Source organism: Danio rerio, chromosome 13 (genome assembly GCF_052040795.2).
Source record: "Danio rerio strain M-AB ecotype USA chromosome 13, GRCz13ab, whole genome shotgun sequence".
Lineage (NCBI taxonomy): Eukaryota > Metazoa > Chordata > Actinopteri > Cypriniformes > Danionidae > Danio > Danio rerio.
In genome coordinates this window covers 11,619,560-11,637,879 of record NC_141033.1, presented here as the reverse complement: position 1 = coordinate 11,637,879, position 18,320 = coordinate 11,619,560, and the positions used below count along the sequence as shown (strand labels likewise).

General features: G+C 36.4%; 1 protein-coding gene across 2 annotated transcripts in view; it reads left to right on the top strand.

The window, feature by feature from the left end:
- The window catches only part of adss2 (adenylosuccinate synthase 2), a 50,217-nt gene that overhangs the window by 16,319 nt on the left and 15,578 nt on the right, over positions 1-18,320 (top strand). For both annotated transcript variants that reach the window (XR_015505128.1, NM_001017804.1), the window contains 5 exon segments: positions 1,904-2,006; positions 10,587-10,655; positions 12,413-12,463; positions 15,520-15,586; positions 16,984-17,091. Coding sequence is in view for 1 of the 2 variants with exons in the window: in NM_001017804.1 (NP_001017804.1) it covers positions 1,904-2,006; positions 10,587-10,655; positions 12,413-12,463; positions 15,520-15,586; positions 16,984-17,091 (398 nt within the window). In the remaining variant the exon portion in view is untranslated.

Here is an 18,320-nt window from a genome sequence, read left to right as displayed (position 1 = left end):
CTCTGCACAGTTCAGAAACCAGGCAGAATAATTCCTATTATTAAGAATATTTATTATTGTCAGCCGCTTTAAACATTATAAATAGTTTGAACATTAACACTGTATTGTGCTTACTGGTAAAAAAAAAAAACAACAGCAAACAGCCAAAATAAAATGTCAACGTTTTAATTATATGTGCTTTTTTATATGTAAAGTATTAACATATAGTAGCATATTCATCAACCTGGAAATGTTGCTTGGGCCTCATTAATATATGCGATATGTCATCATATTCATATATAAATCATTTGTGATAAATTTTGAAATATATCTTGCATGTATATATGACATATTTGATTCCCCCGTGTACCACTAGATAGAAGCCCGCGTACCACTAGTGGTACACGTACCACAGTTTGAGAACCACTGCATTAAGGCATATGGATCGTCTAATAATTAAGGAACGCAAATATATCATGCAGTGCTATTACCTAGTACCTAGCTGGGGACAGAATGTAAAGTTCCTTGATTATCATTACACCAGAAGAAGAGTATAAAGGGCATTTTAAAAGGGTAAACTTGACTGTTTAATTCAACACAGGCTCATTGTGAAAATGTGCCCAGGGTTAGATTTTTGAGAACCGACAAATATGTGCTCACTGGTACATTTGGCTGCTTTTTGTGTGTAAAACGAATGCTATGGCTAATACCACTGACTGCTTGTCTCTGTAGGGACAGCTTTTCCAGCATGACTGGTTTGCTTGGTAGCACACCACAAACAGGATCAGACTTGAAATACCGAAGCAGAAAGGATTGGGGTTTGAGTCAGGTGAAAGACCGAAATCAAGTTAAACAAAACCCACTGAAGCAATGTGAGATTGCGGTAGAATCACACGGCCCGCAATGGCTTTTATACTTGCTTTTGAAAACACTCGGTTGGGTTTAGGGAAGGGAGTGTGTGGATCAGTCAATATCAAGTTCATATATTATGCACAACGAGAAGCCGACCAGCTTCTTTCATGGCTTGAAAAGGATTTCCAGAAATGTCCACAGCTGCCATTATGGATTTTACGTTTATGTATGACATTGTCAAAAATGTACACGGTGCCTCCTAGTGGTTTGTGAAAACAAAAACAGCAAGAAGTACAGAGTGCATATTTGTCGGTTCTCAAAAATGTAGCATTGGGCACATGTTTCCAATTTTCCTGGGTTGGTTTAATTCTTGGTTACTTGTAAAAAGTGTTGTGTTTTCCTTTAACAAAAGTAATTTAATAGTTTAGGTACACTGGGAATTTAATTACACTGGGAATTGAATTGAATTGAATTGAATTTAATTTAATTTAATTTAATTTAATTTAATTTAATTTAATTTAATTTAATTTAATTTTAAATTAAAAATGCCCAGTGTGCCCAAAGTATCAAATACATTTTTTGGAAATACATTTTACCGTTTTAAAATTTGGTGTGTTCCACAAATGTCCCTCCAATATTAATGCAGTAAATGTGAGTCTGTGGATTCCACTTGAATCTTGTCTAACTGAGTAATAGAGCGGTTCAATGTTAAATCCATACCTTACAACTGAAATTAGCATGATTTACATTCTTCAATTTTTCCATTTTGCAACAGCATGTCAAATCATGTTGATACCATATCATAGTAAACCTCAAAGAGTTTTCTGAAGGGATACTTCATTCACTAAAACATACAGTACTTTTCTCTATGAGTGCAAATTATTATTTTGTCTTTGAGATCAAAACACTACATTGGAGCTCATTGATTTCTATTGTTTGGACAAAAAACACAAGAAGACTCATCTTTTATCTTTCATGAAATAAATATTCTGAAGGTTTTGAACATAAGATTGGGGCAAGCTGTTTGATGAGTTTGATTTCTCAAGCACTAAAAAGTTCTTCTCTCTCGTAGGGAGGCAACAACGCAGGACACACCGTCGTGGTTGATTCAGTTGAATATGATTTCCACCTTCTACCCAGTGGGATTATCAACCCTAAGGTCACTGCTTTTATTGGTGAGTACATAATAACACATTATCTTTATTATTTTCCATCTGGTATTAAAATGCATTCAGGTATGTCTCTTGTGACCGCATGCGTTTGAATTTTGTAGAGATGCTTCCTTCCCTATTATTTAGCCACTCTCTACACCACTTTTAAAACAGTGCACAGTATGACGTGTGAGTACAATTTATTATATTGGATTCAAGTCAGGGAATTGGCTGGGCCATTCCACAACTTGATTCTCCTTCTCTGAAACCATTTGAGAGTTTCTGGAGATGTTGAGATGTTTTATAGCATTGTCTTGCTGAAATGTCTACCCTGGTTTCATCTTCTGAAGCAGCGAATATTAATTTACAGGACAAAGGACAGAGGGTTGCTGAATAACTACTGAGAGATTTCAGGTGCTGTCTGGGCTTTCACTGCCTCTCTACAGCTTCCTTTCTTCATGTGTTCAATACTTTTACCTACTGCCATTTAAAGTTTATTACACATAACTAAATTTGTTAACTATATTAGATTGTTTTCTTTGCATATCAGTATTTCTTTGGTTGTTATCAACATCTGGTGAATATTTAAAGTCAACAGCACCTTTAGAGATATGTTTTTGAGAAAAATGGTCATGTGTTCAATACTTGCTTTTGTGCCCACTGTGTGTGTGTATATATATATATATATATTAGCGCTGTCAAAATTAACGCGTTAACGCATGCGATTAATTTGAAATAATTAACGCGTTAAAAAAAATTAACTCGGTCAGAAGACAAGCGCAGGAGATATCATGACAGTGTTTTTGATCGTCAGCATGATGTAGGCTTATAGTGACAATAATATTTATACAATATGGTTAATATAATGATATTTATACATAACCAAACTAGTGTGCAACTTAAGCAACTTTTTTTTACATTTATTTTTGTAGTTCTGCCCAAACTAATATTTGTTGCATTTTTTAATTGTTTAAGTTCATTTGATTGACAATGTAAAAGCTGTTAGCTACGTTTGATGTTTTATTGTTGAGTTAAACATGTTTTTTAAGGGTCTCTGATACATTGCTTTTATTATTTATCTTTATTTTATTAATCAACATTAACTGTGTGCGTCAGCAGGCAGTTTTTGTTATGCTCATTATTTTCTAGGCCCCCTCAAAACACACAGGCACCCACATTTCCAGTGTGGATTATAATTTTATTTTAATAATAAATAAAAAAAATGTAGTTTTTTAATTTGTCAACTCTCATATTTCCTTTATATGGCTTTTGTGCTTTTATAGAATGGGAGTGGGTAAACCTATTCAAGGGCATGCACAGATTTTCAATACTTTATTATTATTAATATAATTTTCCATATTTCCAATGCCTGTATTTTGGCATTTTTTTGCAGTCCACTTAGAATCTAACAGGGAAATCAATGTTTTCTTTATTGTCATTGATTGTTTTGAAATTAAAATGGCATTAACATGCCTGTGTTTTTATTTCTGTAATAAATATGGCTGTCAAGCCAGGATCTTGATGGTTTATTGTGGGTATGTTGTTTACATGAAGAAATCTGTGTTACAAGTAAACAAAAAATTCTTATAATGAATTATATTTTGAATTTAAATAGTATTTGTCTTGCGTTTACATTAATTTTACACTCGAATAGACAAAATTACAAGTTTCAGTCTTTTAAATGCGATTAAAATTTTTTTAGAAGTGCGATTTATTAGTTAATTTTTTTGATCGATTGACAGCACTAATATATATATATATATATATATATATATATATATATATATATATATATATATATATATATATATATATATATATATATATGTGTGTGTATCATGATTGAAAAAGTCATGAGAACCGAACCGAAAACTGAGGTATGTATTGAACCATGGGCTAACTGTATTGTTGCATCCCTAATATATATAATATAATATATCCCTAATGTGTATATATATCCAAAACAAGCACATTGTTAGGTCAGTAGGTGGCTTTAGTGGCCATTTGAAAGCATTCGACCACATGGGGGTTTACACTTCTCAAGCAATATGATCAAAGGCATTCACATTACAAATAGAAGTCAAAAGCATTTAGACCACAGACTCAATGGGCCCTATCATACCCCTGGTGCAATGTGGCGCAAGGCGCAACAATTCAAAGTAAATAATGAGGAGGCTCATCTCTCATTCTCGCGCTGTAGATGCTCCGTTTAACTGTTTTCTCTCTAATAAAGGGTTCAGTTTTTTCACTTACAAAGTCCATCATGTAAATAGCAAATGCGCTTATGGCGCGACGCAACTGAATCTTAAAGGAAATGGGAGATGAGACTCTGAATGGTTTATCCTCAAAACACACCTATTACGCATTAAGAAAATAAACTAAACCCTTTCAGACCATGCGCCACGGTGCAAAGCGGATTTTTCCATCCTTATATTAGCAAAAGTGGATTAAGACATGCCCCTAATGCGTTTGCGCCCTGCGCTTTACACTTTGCGCATGGATCATCATAATAAAGCCCAAAGTATTTTAGACCCCATTTAGTGATGGAACTGGCAAAAATGCATCTTGATACCAGGTTTATAATAGAGCCTTAGGTAAGTTGTGCACACTCGCATATATCCAGTTGAGCAGATAGCTGGTCCTTGCTTACAGTACAACACCACACCTTTCTCTTAGAGTGTCTGGACACTGGCCAGCCTATGCAGACTAATATAGCTGAGTGCAATCTATGCAGTTTATTTGCGAAGATCTAATTCTGCTAATGGCCACCATTGTGTTTTGGCCTTCTGATTCATTTGGCAGTGCTGTAGATTAGTATGATCTGTAGGAAGTGCCCGAGGTTCATATTACAGAGCACTTTACCACTTTAACCTAAAGCATGCCTGTATTTCTTACCTAAGCACAAGCAGCTTTAAAATTATATGATGTGTACCGTATACATTTACTCGGCCAAATTATGAAATCCAATGGAGCATTCATACATGTTTGTTCAACCCAGGCTCATTCTGAAAGCATACCTCTATATGCATTTCTGGAGACCGCAAAATGTCCTAGTAGGTATGTTTTTTTGTTTTTTTTTTGCAGTTTTTGTTTTCGCGAATCCATGAGAGGCTGCTGTGTATGCTTTTTGAGATCTCACATTTTTCTCGAGAGTACCATTCACGCCTGCTGTTCTCACATAAACACCTCATTTGACTGGTGAATGACTGACTGACTCGCCCTCCTGCTTCTCTAAACCCATGCAGTTTTATCGATTGACCCGCCCACCCATTTCCCTAAACCCAACCAACAATTTTCAAAAGCAATCCAGAAAAAGAAAAGCCCTCATCAGATTTTTACAATGTTTTCATATTTTACCACATTTCTCACCCTGTTATTTACTTGGATTCTGTTTTTGTCTTACCTGCTTTCTGGAATCATTTTTCACCGGCCTTGAACCCTGTCATAGTGTTCAACTCCTCTCTGTGTCTCAAGTTCACTGACGCACATGTCGAACTAACAGGAGTAACGGTTACATCGTGAAAGCGTTTCATACGGAGATAAGCGGTCAGCTGGTAAGCGCGAAAAGGAATGGAGTAAAATTGCCCCGTAGCATTTGTTTAAAAAAATTAAAACCATACTGTACGTACTTCTGGCTACGTAATTGCTACATAATTTGTGGTCTCCAGAAACATATATAGTACTACTTTTTTAGAATGAGCCTATGTTGTGTTTATTTGTACATACATACCCATCATCTCAGTAAAACCTTAACATAGATCAACAGGCTAAGGCTATGGATTGGCATCACAGGGGCATTACTGCCAAATTGTGGACAAACTAATTGCTGCAAATAAATAAATCCATCAATCAATCGATCAATCGATCAATCAATCAATCAATCAATCAAGGCCTGTGCATTTGTGAAGTAGCTAAATTTGTGTGGCTTATGTAAAGTTTTTTTATACTGTTCAGGGGCCTCATGTACGAAGACTTGCGTGAAAATCATACTAAAACATTGCGTACGCACAAAGCTGTAAATGTGCGTACGCAGAAAAAAATTCAGATGTATGAAACACTGCGTACGCCGAATCTCACGCATATTCTTTTAAACATCCGAACGAACGTGAAACTGAGCGCAACATGCACGAGCACAAAACTCCTCACGGCCTCCTCCCCCGTATGAATATGCTAATGACTATACTTTGGCAAAACCCAGCGAAAAAGCAATGGCAAAAGCAAGCAAAAAGAGAAACTTTGAACAGAATGTGAATTGGAGGTGCTGCTTTCGGAGGTAGACCGGAGGAAAACGGTGTTATTTGCAAGTTTGTTCTCCGGAATTAACAACAAAAAAAAAAAAAATAGAGTGGGAGAGTTTAGCTGATGCGGTCAACACAGTTGGGTTTGAACATCGCACTGAGTAGATTTAAAAAATAAATAATGTGGTTTATAGGTGTAAACTGTTGTAGTACCCTTAACAGTCTCAGTGGCGCAGCTCGTAAGACGCATGTCAACATGTTTTGACACGTTCGAGCATGAACTAGGTTCGAATCCAGCGTCTGATGAACTCATTCTTCTTTTTTCCCTATTTATCACGAGAAATACAAGTAGGAATCATTAATAAGTTTGTGCATCATATTTTATTTGCACATTTATTGAATGGAAATGTTTCTGATTCACGTATGCAAATTCATGTTCAGATAGTGTCTTTATAGCAATGTGCGTGCGGTAGATTGCTCAGATTACATTGGGAAAACAGGAGACCGCTGCAAATTGTGCTTTAATGTTTAGCTGGTCAACTGTATGGTATGGAAACCTTATATACCTGCTAGATGAACCCGTCTCATACAGCTGCCACTGCAAGGCTGACACTTTGTAGAGAGGAATTTAACACAACTGCCTCTAGGAGTCGCCAATGGAAATAAAACAGACACGCACAAAAAATGTGCGTACGCCAGCCATAAAGCTGGCGTGGAGCTGCGCACATTCCCACGTTCAGTTTATCGTTAGTAAATCCAAACATGACTGATTCTGAGCGTGAAACCTGGCGTACACAAAGTTTTTGTGCGTACGCAGCGTTGATACATGAGGCCCCTGGTGTCTTGATAGAGGCACTATTTTACTGCATGGTATGCCACTGTTCATTTCAGTACATCATACTTTTGGGGGATTTCAACTGCCTTCTGTCCCTAGTAGGCCAAGGCATTTAATCAAAGGTGATTTTCATGTGCATTTTGTCAGTATAGCCAGTTCAATAAACCTCCAATACATGTGTCTACTATAAGTTTACAGTTAACAGTTCACAACAAGCTACATAAAATTTGGTTGAAATATCCTGCGATAATAGTGTTGCTTCCCAGTAAACTACGGTTCTGTCTCTGTGTAGTAAATGCTGAAGAGTAATTTAGCACATATAACATGTAACAAACACAAACTCATAACTTGATTCTATAGTGGTGAGTCTGTGTTTATTAGTCATGTTGAATCAATGAAATCAGTAAATTTTCTGTTTACTCAACAACCACTAAAGGCATTTCCTGGGTTTCTTTGTGGGCATTTGGAGTTATTGTGAGAGCACCCTCTGGCCTTCGGAGGAGATTTACTACAGATCACACTGTGCTTCCTTGACAAGATGTACATGAAACAAGATGTACATGATCCCAGCTTTGCGCAATCATGTTTGATTAATTTGTCAGCCCTTGTTCCTGGTACTTTTTTTGTGCTACCATGGGTTAGGTTCCAAGAGAGCTGTAGTGTTGCCAAAATGTGAGGTGTACACACTGCTCATCACCAGTTGGTCCGAGATAACGGACACTACCAGCGTCATTGGATTTGTTACACGAGACACCAAGCTATATTTAAATAGACACCAAATGCTATACTTAAAAAGTCAGCTGCAGCCACTGCTCATGAACACCTTTCCATCGTTAGCATCCATTGCCTCTGTGTTGTAGATTGGTTTGTTTTGCACACTTGTTTATATTGTGCTAAACGGCAATGGAAATGCAAACTATGAGCTGAGTAAAATCAAACTGAAGTATACAAAGTCAAACTGCACCGCACAGTGGAAAAGCAACTTTAATGAAATTCAGCATACATGTTTAAACAGTTAAAATGTATTTTCCATATTTAAACATATTTTTAATTGGTCAGCATGATAATTCTAGAATTTGGTTGTTCCAAACTTGTTTGCATTTCCTTCTACCAACACAGGCTTATTGTGAAAATGTACCCCCGTATAGGTTTCTGGAGAGCATGAATTATGTAGCCAGAGCTACCTATGGCTGCATTTTATCTTTAAAACAAACGCTACAGGGCGATATGACGACTCTGAGGGCTTCTTTTTGTTTTTGTGCTTCGGCTGAGCGCTTACCTTCACGTGGACGACTTTTTTCACTGTTACCAGTTTGCCCAGTAGCTCACCACGTTCGAGGAGTTGACCATGATGACTGGGTTTGAAGCAGGCAAAACAAAAAATAACAAAAACAAGTAAATAACATGGTAAGAATATGGTAAGATCTGAAAACCTGGTAAAAATCAGGCTACGATGAGGCCTTTTTTTTTCTGGATTAATTTTGAAATCTCTGTTGGTTGGGTTTAGGGAAGGGGGTGGATGAGGGGGGAGTCAGCAGCCTCTGGTGGATTTAGGCGAGAACAGCAGTCGTGAATGGCACTTGTGAAAGAAATTTTAAATCTTAAAAAGCATACAGAGTGGCCTCTGGTAGATTTATGCAAGAACAGCATGTGCGAATGGCACTGGTGAGAGAAAATTGAGGAAAAAGCAAAAAAAAGCTTACACAGCAGCCTCTGGTGGATTTGCAAAAACAAAAACTGCAAAGATATGTAGCTCCTGGGACGTATTTAGCGCTCTCCAGAAATGTATACAGGGGTACACATCAATAATGAGTCACATTAAATAAAAATTAAAAGAATGGTGGAAAACACTTTTTGTTTATAAACTGAAAGTCACTGGGAATAAAATCTGTTCGGTTGCTATAGCATTCTTCAGAATTTCTTTTTATTAAACGTAATTATGACTTTTTGATCAGGTTTTTGGACAGTACTTCCAAACAAACTATGCCTTTACTAGTTCTCTCAGAAGTTTCCTTTTTTATTTTTTTACTCAGGCCATCATATATAATACATTATTTTTTAAAAAGAGGCTCATGATAAGATATTGCGGTCTTATCACCCACTTTAAATGTTTTCACTTGATTTAATGGGTGTTTTCAGTGGTTATCAATTGATAGATATGGGCCACTAGGGGCCTTCTGAGCCTACTAGTAGGCTGTTATCATCCATCCACATGTTTAGTCAGCTATACTAATAGAGAAGACTTCAGATTCAGATATGTTTTTACATTACTGTGACGGGTGGGTTTAGGGTTGGGGTAGACGTTAATTAAATAAAAATTGAATGGGCGAATTTGAATGGGCGAATGGGGAAATTGAATGGGCGACGCAGTGGCGCTGTAGGTAGTGCTGTCTCCTCACAGCCAGAAGGTTGCTGGTTCCAGCCTCGGCTGGGTCAGTTGGCATTTTTGTGTGGAGTTTGCATGTTCTCCCTGCCTTCGCGTGGGTTTCCGCCGGGTGCTCCGGTTTCCCCCACAGTCCAAAGACATGCGGTACAGGTGAATTGGGTAGGCTAAATTGTTCATAGTGTATGAGTGTGAATGAAGGTGTATGAATGTTTCCTAGAAATGGGTTGCGGCTGGAAGGGCATCCGCTGCATAAAAACATATGCTGGATAAGTTGGCGGTTCATTCCGTTGTGGCGACCCCAGATTAATAAAGGGACTAAGCCGAAAAGAAAATGAATGAATGAATAATGGGAAATTTAATAAATGATATAAAACTTCTGGCCACCGCCATATGTAATCTGTAGCTGATTAATCATGTTGATGGATGGTAACAACCTTTTGATCCTACTAGTAGGCGCAGAATGCCCCTACTGGCCCATATCTATCAGCTGATAACCACTGATTACACCCATTTAATCTACTGATAACATTCAAATGAGCTGGTCTTATGAAGTGAAATGATTGGAAACTGAAGATTATTTAACTTTTCTGTTTGTTTTTAGAGGCTGTGGAGAAAAGTTGTAAATAATATTCAGTTACTTGCACAGACTGGTCATTTTGCTTCATAAGATGCTCAATCTATTATCAGTTGTTCATGTATTTATTTTTTTGCCTGTATGTGATTTTTGACTCACAAAGTGCCAGTAACTATTGACTTTTGCATTTCATTAATTACCAAGGACCACAGTTCAGTGACATCTTGGATGGCCTGAGGGAGAGTAAATGAAAGTAAAAGTGTTAGTTTTTGATTGCAGTATTCCTTTGAATGTTTTTCTTTGCATATTAATGAAGTTAATCGTGTTGATTGTACAATATATGCCCATCTGTGTATCTGTCGCCACTGAAACTGAACACAGTGTGACACGAGAAACAAGTTTCTGTCACAGTACAAAGTTCATTAATATTAATGACACGAGTTGTCAGTTTCTAAACGCCTCACTGTAACATTCTAGCACAACATTATTTAACGCTTCAAGGTTAAAAGCGCTTTGTATCCAGGTTGAATGTGATGTCATGTGAAAGCCTTCTATTCTATTCTGATTGCAGGTAATGGTGTAGTCATTCACCTGCCGGGACTCTTCGAGGAGGCTGAGAAGAATGTGCGGAAAGGAAAAGGTTTGTGTTTAACTGTTTGTTCTCCAGAGGGTTAATGCACAAAAGTAGAATTAGGAAGGCCAGGATAACAGACAAAGTGCAGCTTAACCTAGTTAAATCAGTGCGTTCTGCAAGTTTGCAGATCCACACTGTAAAAAATATTTGTAAATGAGCAGTTTTTCAGATTTTGTGATTCAAGGTTTTTTCCCCCCATTTGTTTATGCTTTTAAATTGCATTATGGAACCTTGATCTTCCTTACAACAATTCTTAACCTTGAAAAGATTAAAAAAGTGTCTTATTTAACATTTTTAATAATGTTGGTGTTGTATATTATCATACAAAAAGCCCAGTAGATTTTCTGTTATTTTCCAGACTTAAATATATAATATAATAATATATAATAATTTCTTATACATTATATTATTTCAAACTTATTTCAAACTAAAATGTTAATAAAAGTGCCTGTTAAACTGTAGATTCTTAAAATCAAAAGTCGACAGAGTAGAGAAAAGGCCCCATAATGCAAATCAAAAATGTAAATAAACGGAAAACAATTTTGAATCACAAAAAATGGTAACCGTTATTCATTTTCCTTCGGCTTAGTTTCTATTTCAGAGGTCACCACAGCGGAATGAACTACTAACTATTTTGGCATATGTTTTAAACCGCGGATGCCCTTCCAACTATGGCCAACTTAAGTTTATTCAATTCACCTCCTGTACCACATGTCTGTACCCACACTAACATGGGGAGAACATGCAAACTCCACACAGAAATGCCAACTAACCCAGCCGGGACTCAAACCAGCGACCCTCTTGCTGTGAGGCAACAGTGCTAACCACTAAGTCACCGTGCCACCCGAAACTGTTAGTTAACAGATAATATTTACTGTGCAGGATGAGAACGTGCTGCTTTGTCAAGCTTGATGCAGATGGCCAGGATAAGTGCATGTCTACTACATTATTCCTCAGACCATGGGATCGATCAAAAAATTAATGATTCAAATGTGGATAAAACCTGATGTGAGCCAGTCAGGTGATGAGTTAAAAAACACCCCTCTTAAACACAGACCTGGAAACTCCCATTACTTTCTTCCAGAGACTTATGAGGAGGTGAAACATATTAGCAAATTAGCAGTTGTTCATGTTGCCTTAAATAGGACTAGTGGATGTTCATGTTACTCACTTAATTTATGAAGAATATTAATTGCAAACACCCATTATTTTAATATTTGTATTTAATCTGTTTAGTTTATTTTATCTAATATTTAATCATCATTTATCTACTCTTTAACCTCTAATTGTTTTCTTTGTTTTTTATTAGTAATATAATCATTTTTCTAACTGGTTTTAATATATCTCTCCGCTTTACAGAATAAGACCATATACTGTATGAGCATATATACATACAATTATTGCTAATACATTTTAACATATTTTTTAGTTCTAATGGTTGGAAAGTCTATGTAAACGGCTAAGAACATGGAGTGACTGTAAACCATTTATTTCTAGTAGCATTGACAGTGAAACTAACAAATAAATCACTGGGATTAATCTTAGCTTGGTTGTTATCCTGGAGAAAGCTCTGCTTTGCAAAAAATACATCTCTGTAGTAACTTAATTTAGCCTGTTTTTGTGCAACCGAGTCAGTGCTAAAATCATCCAGCATAGCTTGAAAGTCCCAGTTGAATCCTTTATCTTGCTTATGTGCAATAACTCTCTGTAACTTTATGTGTGAGTGAGCTTTGACAGGAGTTTAACTCTGGGTTTGTTCACAGGTCTTGAAGGCTGGGAGAGCCGACTCATCATCTCTGATCGAGCACACATCGGTAAGCTCCCGCGACAAATAAACACCACTATATTGCAAAATTGCATTCATAGCTAGCTACAAACAGAAATGTTGGCTTTGTTGGGGTGTAAAGAGTTTGATTTGATTATATTTCTTGCTAAATGATACCAATATCAAATACATACAAAAGTTCACACATTGGGGTTCTGGATTGTGAGATGTCTTAGAAGAATAAAGTTCAAGAGTTGTTGTTTGGTTCATAGACATGTTTAATATATGTAGAAGCCACATTTAACCACTTTAAATCAACCCAAACTCATTCTGAAAACGTAGCCCCACAGACGTTTCTGGAGACTGTGATTTACGTGGCTGGAGGTACGAATGGCCGCATTTAGTTTTTTCAAGCAAACGCTACAGGGCGGTGTGACGCCGCTCCTCTTCGCACACGCTGGCTGGGCTGACAGCTCACCTTCGTGTGGAGGGTTTTCCCGCCGTGACCAGTTTGTCCGGTTAGCTCGTTATGTTATGTCGGCGGAGCGGAGGTCCGGAGAAGGAGGAGCCGGCTGCTGCGATGACCGGGTTCGAGTCCTGGTTAGAACAGTTCCAGAAATCAGGTAAGACAAAAAGTGAATGAGGTGAGAATGCGGTGAAATCCGAAAACGTGTTCAAAATCGGATGAGAGCTTTTCTTTTTCTGGACGGCTTTTGTAAATCGTTGCTTGGGTTTAGGGAAGAAGGAGGAGGGTTGCTGGGTCGGCCGATTGGCCGGCCGCCCAGTCAGCCGTTCAGTCAGTCAGTCAGTCGGACAGACGGTCGCTCGACAGCGGCCTTCGGCGGCTTTTTACGCGAGAACGCTCACGAGAGGCGTTCGAAAAGCGCACACAGCAGCCTCTTGCAGATTTGCGAAAACAAAAACTGCAAATAAGTACCTCCCGGGATGTATTTCGCGGTCTCCAGAAATGTCTGCGGGGCTACGTTTTCAGAATGAGCCTGGGTTGCTTTAAATGCAACTGCCATCTTGGAACAATCAATGCTATAAATCATAGTAAAAATGTATCAATCAAAACAAAAACAGCATGATTTAAATTACAGAAAGGGGTATATAGGTGTGTATAGCGGTTAAAGAGGCTTCTCTTATTCTTTTCAAATACTTCCCAGGTGATGTTTATCAGAGCAACGATATTTTTACAGTATGTCCTAAATTTTTTCTTCTGGAAAAAATAATCAAAAAAATATTTTTAGTTTGGCTGGAATAAAAGCAGTTTTTAAAATTATTTCAGTCAATATGTTTAGCCACCTTGAGAATTTTCTTTCCCCATTTGGCTACAGAACAAACCACTGTTATCCACTAACTTGCCTAGTTAACCTAATAAGCCTTTAAATTGAATACTATACACACATAATAGAGTGGACATTATTACAGTGCTTGCAAGACATTGTATTGAAACTTTAACATTCTGGGGTAAAACTTTACAATAAGGTTGTATTTGTTAATGTATTTACCTACATGAACAAACACTGATGAATACATTCATTACAGTATTGGTTCATGTTAGTTAACGGAAATAAAGTTATTTATTGCTATTTTATGTTTATCTGTGGTGAATTAACCAATGTTAATGAGCATGAATTTGAATGTTAATAATGCATTAGTAAATACTGAACTATGATTAATAACTGCTGTACAAGTCTTTTTTATTATTAGTTCATGTTAGTAAATACATTAACTAACGAAACCAACATTGGCTCATTCTGAAAATCTAAACCTATATACATTTTTGGAGACTGCGAATTATGTAGCCAAAGGAACGCAGGGCTGAATTTCATCTTTAAAATGAATGCAAAAGGTCCGTATGACGCTGTTGCTTTTCGCGCTCACTAGCTGACTGCTTACCTTTGTATGGACAGCTTTTCCGCTGTTACCAGTTTGTCCGGTAGCTCAAAACAAACATAAGTGGACGCAGAGAGAAGTTGACCACAATGATGGGGTTCGAGTCCAGCGTATAATGTTTTCAGATAGCAGGTAAAACAAAAACAAAAGCTAAAAAATAACATTAACAAGTAAATAACAGGGTGAGAATGTGGTAAAATCAGAAAACGTGGTTAAAATCAGGCTGCCACAAGGGCTTTTCTTTTTGTGGATTGCTTTTGAAATCAATGTCGGTTAGGTTTAGGGAAGTGGGTGGGCGAGTCAGTCGATGCCTTTGAGAACACTATCGTTGGGTTTAGGGAAGAACGAGGGTGGGTCACTTGAATGGTCTGTAAGTCAGGCGTCAGCGACCTCTGGTAGATTTACGCAAGAACAGCAGGCGCAAATGCCACTCGCAAGAGAAATTTGACATCTGAAAAAGCGTACACAGCAACCTCTGGTGGATTCGTGAAAACAAAAACTGCCAAAAACGTAGCTCCTGGGACGCATTTGGCACTCTCCAGAAATGTATACAGGGGTACGTAATTAGAATGAGCCTGGATTACATGAAACCTTATAGTAAAGTGTGACCCATTCGGGTAAGGTTTGTTTTTTTGGTAGAACTTGTACATACTCAGAATATTTGTAAAACAGGTATGCTGCCATATGTGTGTCTTGTTTTGTATATAAGACACTTGTTTGCTGACTAAACTCCAGCTCCTTTCTTCTCTAGTATGTAAACATATAATTTCTGACTAGTAGTTTGATCTGTGCATCGTTTCTAAGAGGCAAAAAACAAGGTGTTCATTTTCATTTAATGTCTTTCAAGCACTGGGATTTTCTTCAAGATCTGCATTGTCTAATAAAAGCATTGAAATGTTGATTGATGCATCAATGCATTTTTTACTTCCCTGTTTTTTGTGCTTGTTTTGTTTAGTTTTTGGTAGAACCGTGCCATTCTCTAATATCACACAATTAAAGACTCTTTAAAACCTAAATGAGCAGCGTATCTGAATCCATTGAGATGAATGGCGTTTGTCTGAATGATCGTTCCTTTAGTGTACGGTTGTAACTGTAGACTCTCAGCCGGAGCCGTTGTAGTCAACACGAGTGTTGTGATGGTGATCTGCTTTCTTTGGCTCCAGCACACTAGTGCTCACTGTAATCTATACACTCTCCTGCCTCCAGTGTTTGATTTCCATCAAGCTGTGGATGGAGTCCAGGAACAGGAGAGGCAACAGCAAGCTGGCAAAAAGTAAAAACCCTGCTTAATGCACACGCATACAACATGTTATGACATGAGTTCATAACAAAAGAAGAAATACTTTGAGAGTGATGTGTAATTGAGCCTTTTCTAACTAATAGTTGCTTGAATGTTTATCCGTATTTTTGTTTTTTGGCTTATTTCTTGAATTTGTTAGTGTTTTTTTGGTGAAAAATGAAAAAATTTGTATTTTTATGTTTGCAAAACGAAAGATAAACATTTTACAAGCATTATATTATACAATAATGAATATTAAAATGAAATATTAAATATAATTTTAGCATGAATATGTTACAAATGCATGCAAATGTATACAAATCAATACAAATATTGAAACTTTTTGTATATATTTAAATGTAGTGTACAAATAATTATTCATTTAGTGGCTTTAAATGTAGGCATCATTAATTTGAAGCTTTAAAAAAAGTCAATTTTGAATAATTTTTTGCCTTTTACTGAAAAAATATAAATTTATTCATGTAAAGAAAACAAATTGTGTCCCAAAATACTAATTAACTGTCTTTTAAAATCTCTATACTTTTTATTTAGCCACTATACTTCAAAGCATAAGGCATTTTTAGGTTTAAAGTTTTAAACAAGTTAAAATACAAATAAATTGTTGACTGCTTTGATTCATTTTGCTATTTTGATAAGTACAGGTCAACATAAGTTTGTCATGTCCTTGTTACACAAATATATTTGTTATGCCAAATAGGCATGGGCCGGTAAAAGTTTTTGATGGTATGATAACCTTGGATAATAATATCACGGTATCATGGTATTGTGATCACTGCTCTAAAATAAGTTCTTTTAAAATAAATTATTTTTAAATATCTGGTTAAAAATACAAAAAAAAAAAATTCCCCATTGAACGAAACACATTTATTTTAGGAAACATTTAAAATATTTTGCTACAGTAAACATGTCTGGCTAAATAATTAAAATAAATCACTGACTTCTGCTGTCTTCATTAGTTTTAAAAGCACAGAAAACACATAAAAATACCTACAAATACCTTAGGAATGGTTTAACAGATTTTTAGCAGTTTTAAAACCTTGACTTTTTTAAAAAACGCAGTAAACCTTAAACCAGTTATCGTCCCATGCCTAATGCCAAATGGCTTCACCCATATTTTGACATTTAATTTTTACAAAACTTATTTACATAAGCTTCCTGTGCATTTAAATCACATTTGTAAATCTAATTTGATGCAGGCAAGTTTAATATATGTAACGCAGGCTCCTATTCTCTTTTTAAAATCTCTTTGTGGTCCCTGAAAAAGCTTTCAGACTGCTGTTACGTCTAAATCCAATATGGAGAGGCAGTCTGTGTGTTATGCATGCAAACATCACTCACAAGTCTCACCTTGTTTCTGTTTCTCCACCTAGTTTAGGAACCACTAAAAAGGGAATCGGCCCTGTGTATTCAGCTAAAGCAGCTCGCAGCGGCCTGAGGATCTGTGACCTGCTGGCTGACTTTCAGGAGTTTTCTGAGAGGTCAGAGATTGAATACCTGCTCATCTCAACTATTTTACCCATTCAGTCTCATACAATAGACTATGTCAAACCTCACCCTCTTTAAACACTTGGGCTGTGTTTAGGTTTGTGTGTTTTAATTTTAATAACACGGGGTTTTAATATCTTTAACTGGTACTCTGCAAAATGAAAATTTGTCTATTTGTCTAAAATTTGTCTCTTCTTGCTTAAATTGTTCCAAGCAGATTTAGAGTTTTTAGCAATGTTTTGGACAAAAGGTTAACCAATCAGTTATCAGTATGGTGCCTGTTAAAAAGTTAAAATAAAAATGATTTCTGTCCATATACTGGGTTATTCAAACATTTCAAAAAGATCTCCATCCACACCACATGACTGAAAATGCAAGTCAGCTAAAAGTTAAAGCGAAACAGCAATAAGAGGCTAATAACAGTTATAAAATGATTACACACAACTGACATTTATACAATTATTTAATCAAACAAAAATTATAATGCCAGAAAAAGTCTTCAAGTCACAGTTTACAAAAAGGGTTTATTAATAAAAATATTTACTAACATGAACTCATAATGAACAATAATTGTACAGCAGTTATTATTCATAGTTCAGCGTTTACTAATGCATTATGAACATCCAAATTCATGCTTGTTAACATTAGATAATGCACTGTGAGTTAATGCGACCTATCAATGAACAGATTGAATTCCATTAACTAACATTAACAAAGATGAATAAATACTGGAATAAATGTATCGTTCATAACTAATATAACCTTATTGTAAATTGTTACCCATTTTTCAAATGAATGCTGGATTCAAAACAGAAACATTTACAGTACATCGAACATTTATATAAATAGCCCTTTATACCTTCAAATATTGCACCATTTGAGGAGGCAGCCATTTCTAATGGTGCCTGAAACTGTAACAGACAATCTATAGTGCGCTGAATCAATCCCAAAATGCACTACAATAACGAGTATATAACCGATGTACACTCAACAGAAAAGCCCCATAATGCACTGAGAGTTCATGCGCTGAAAGAATTTTTGCATATCTTGACCACAAGATAGCAACTAAAGCACAATTCTATCGATATAAGTCTCAAAATATATATTTTTTTAAATTAAAGTTTGTATACATGACGGAAATCAAATATCTTTGTTTTATTACTAATAAATAGCTTGCTAAGTGTTAAACAGCTATAACAGGGGCTGACCGAGAAGTTTAAAT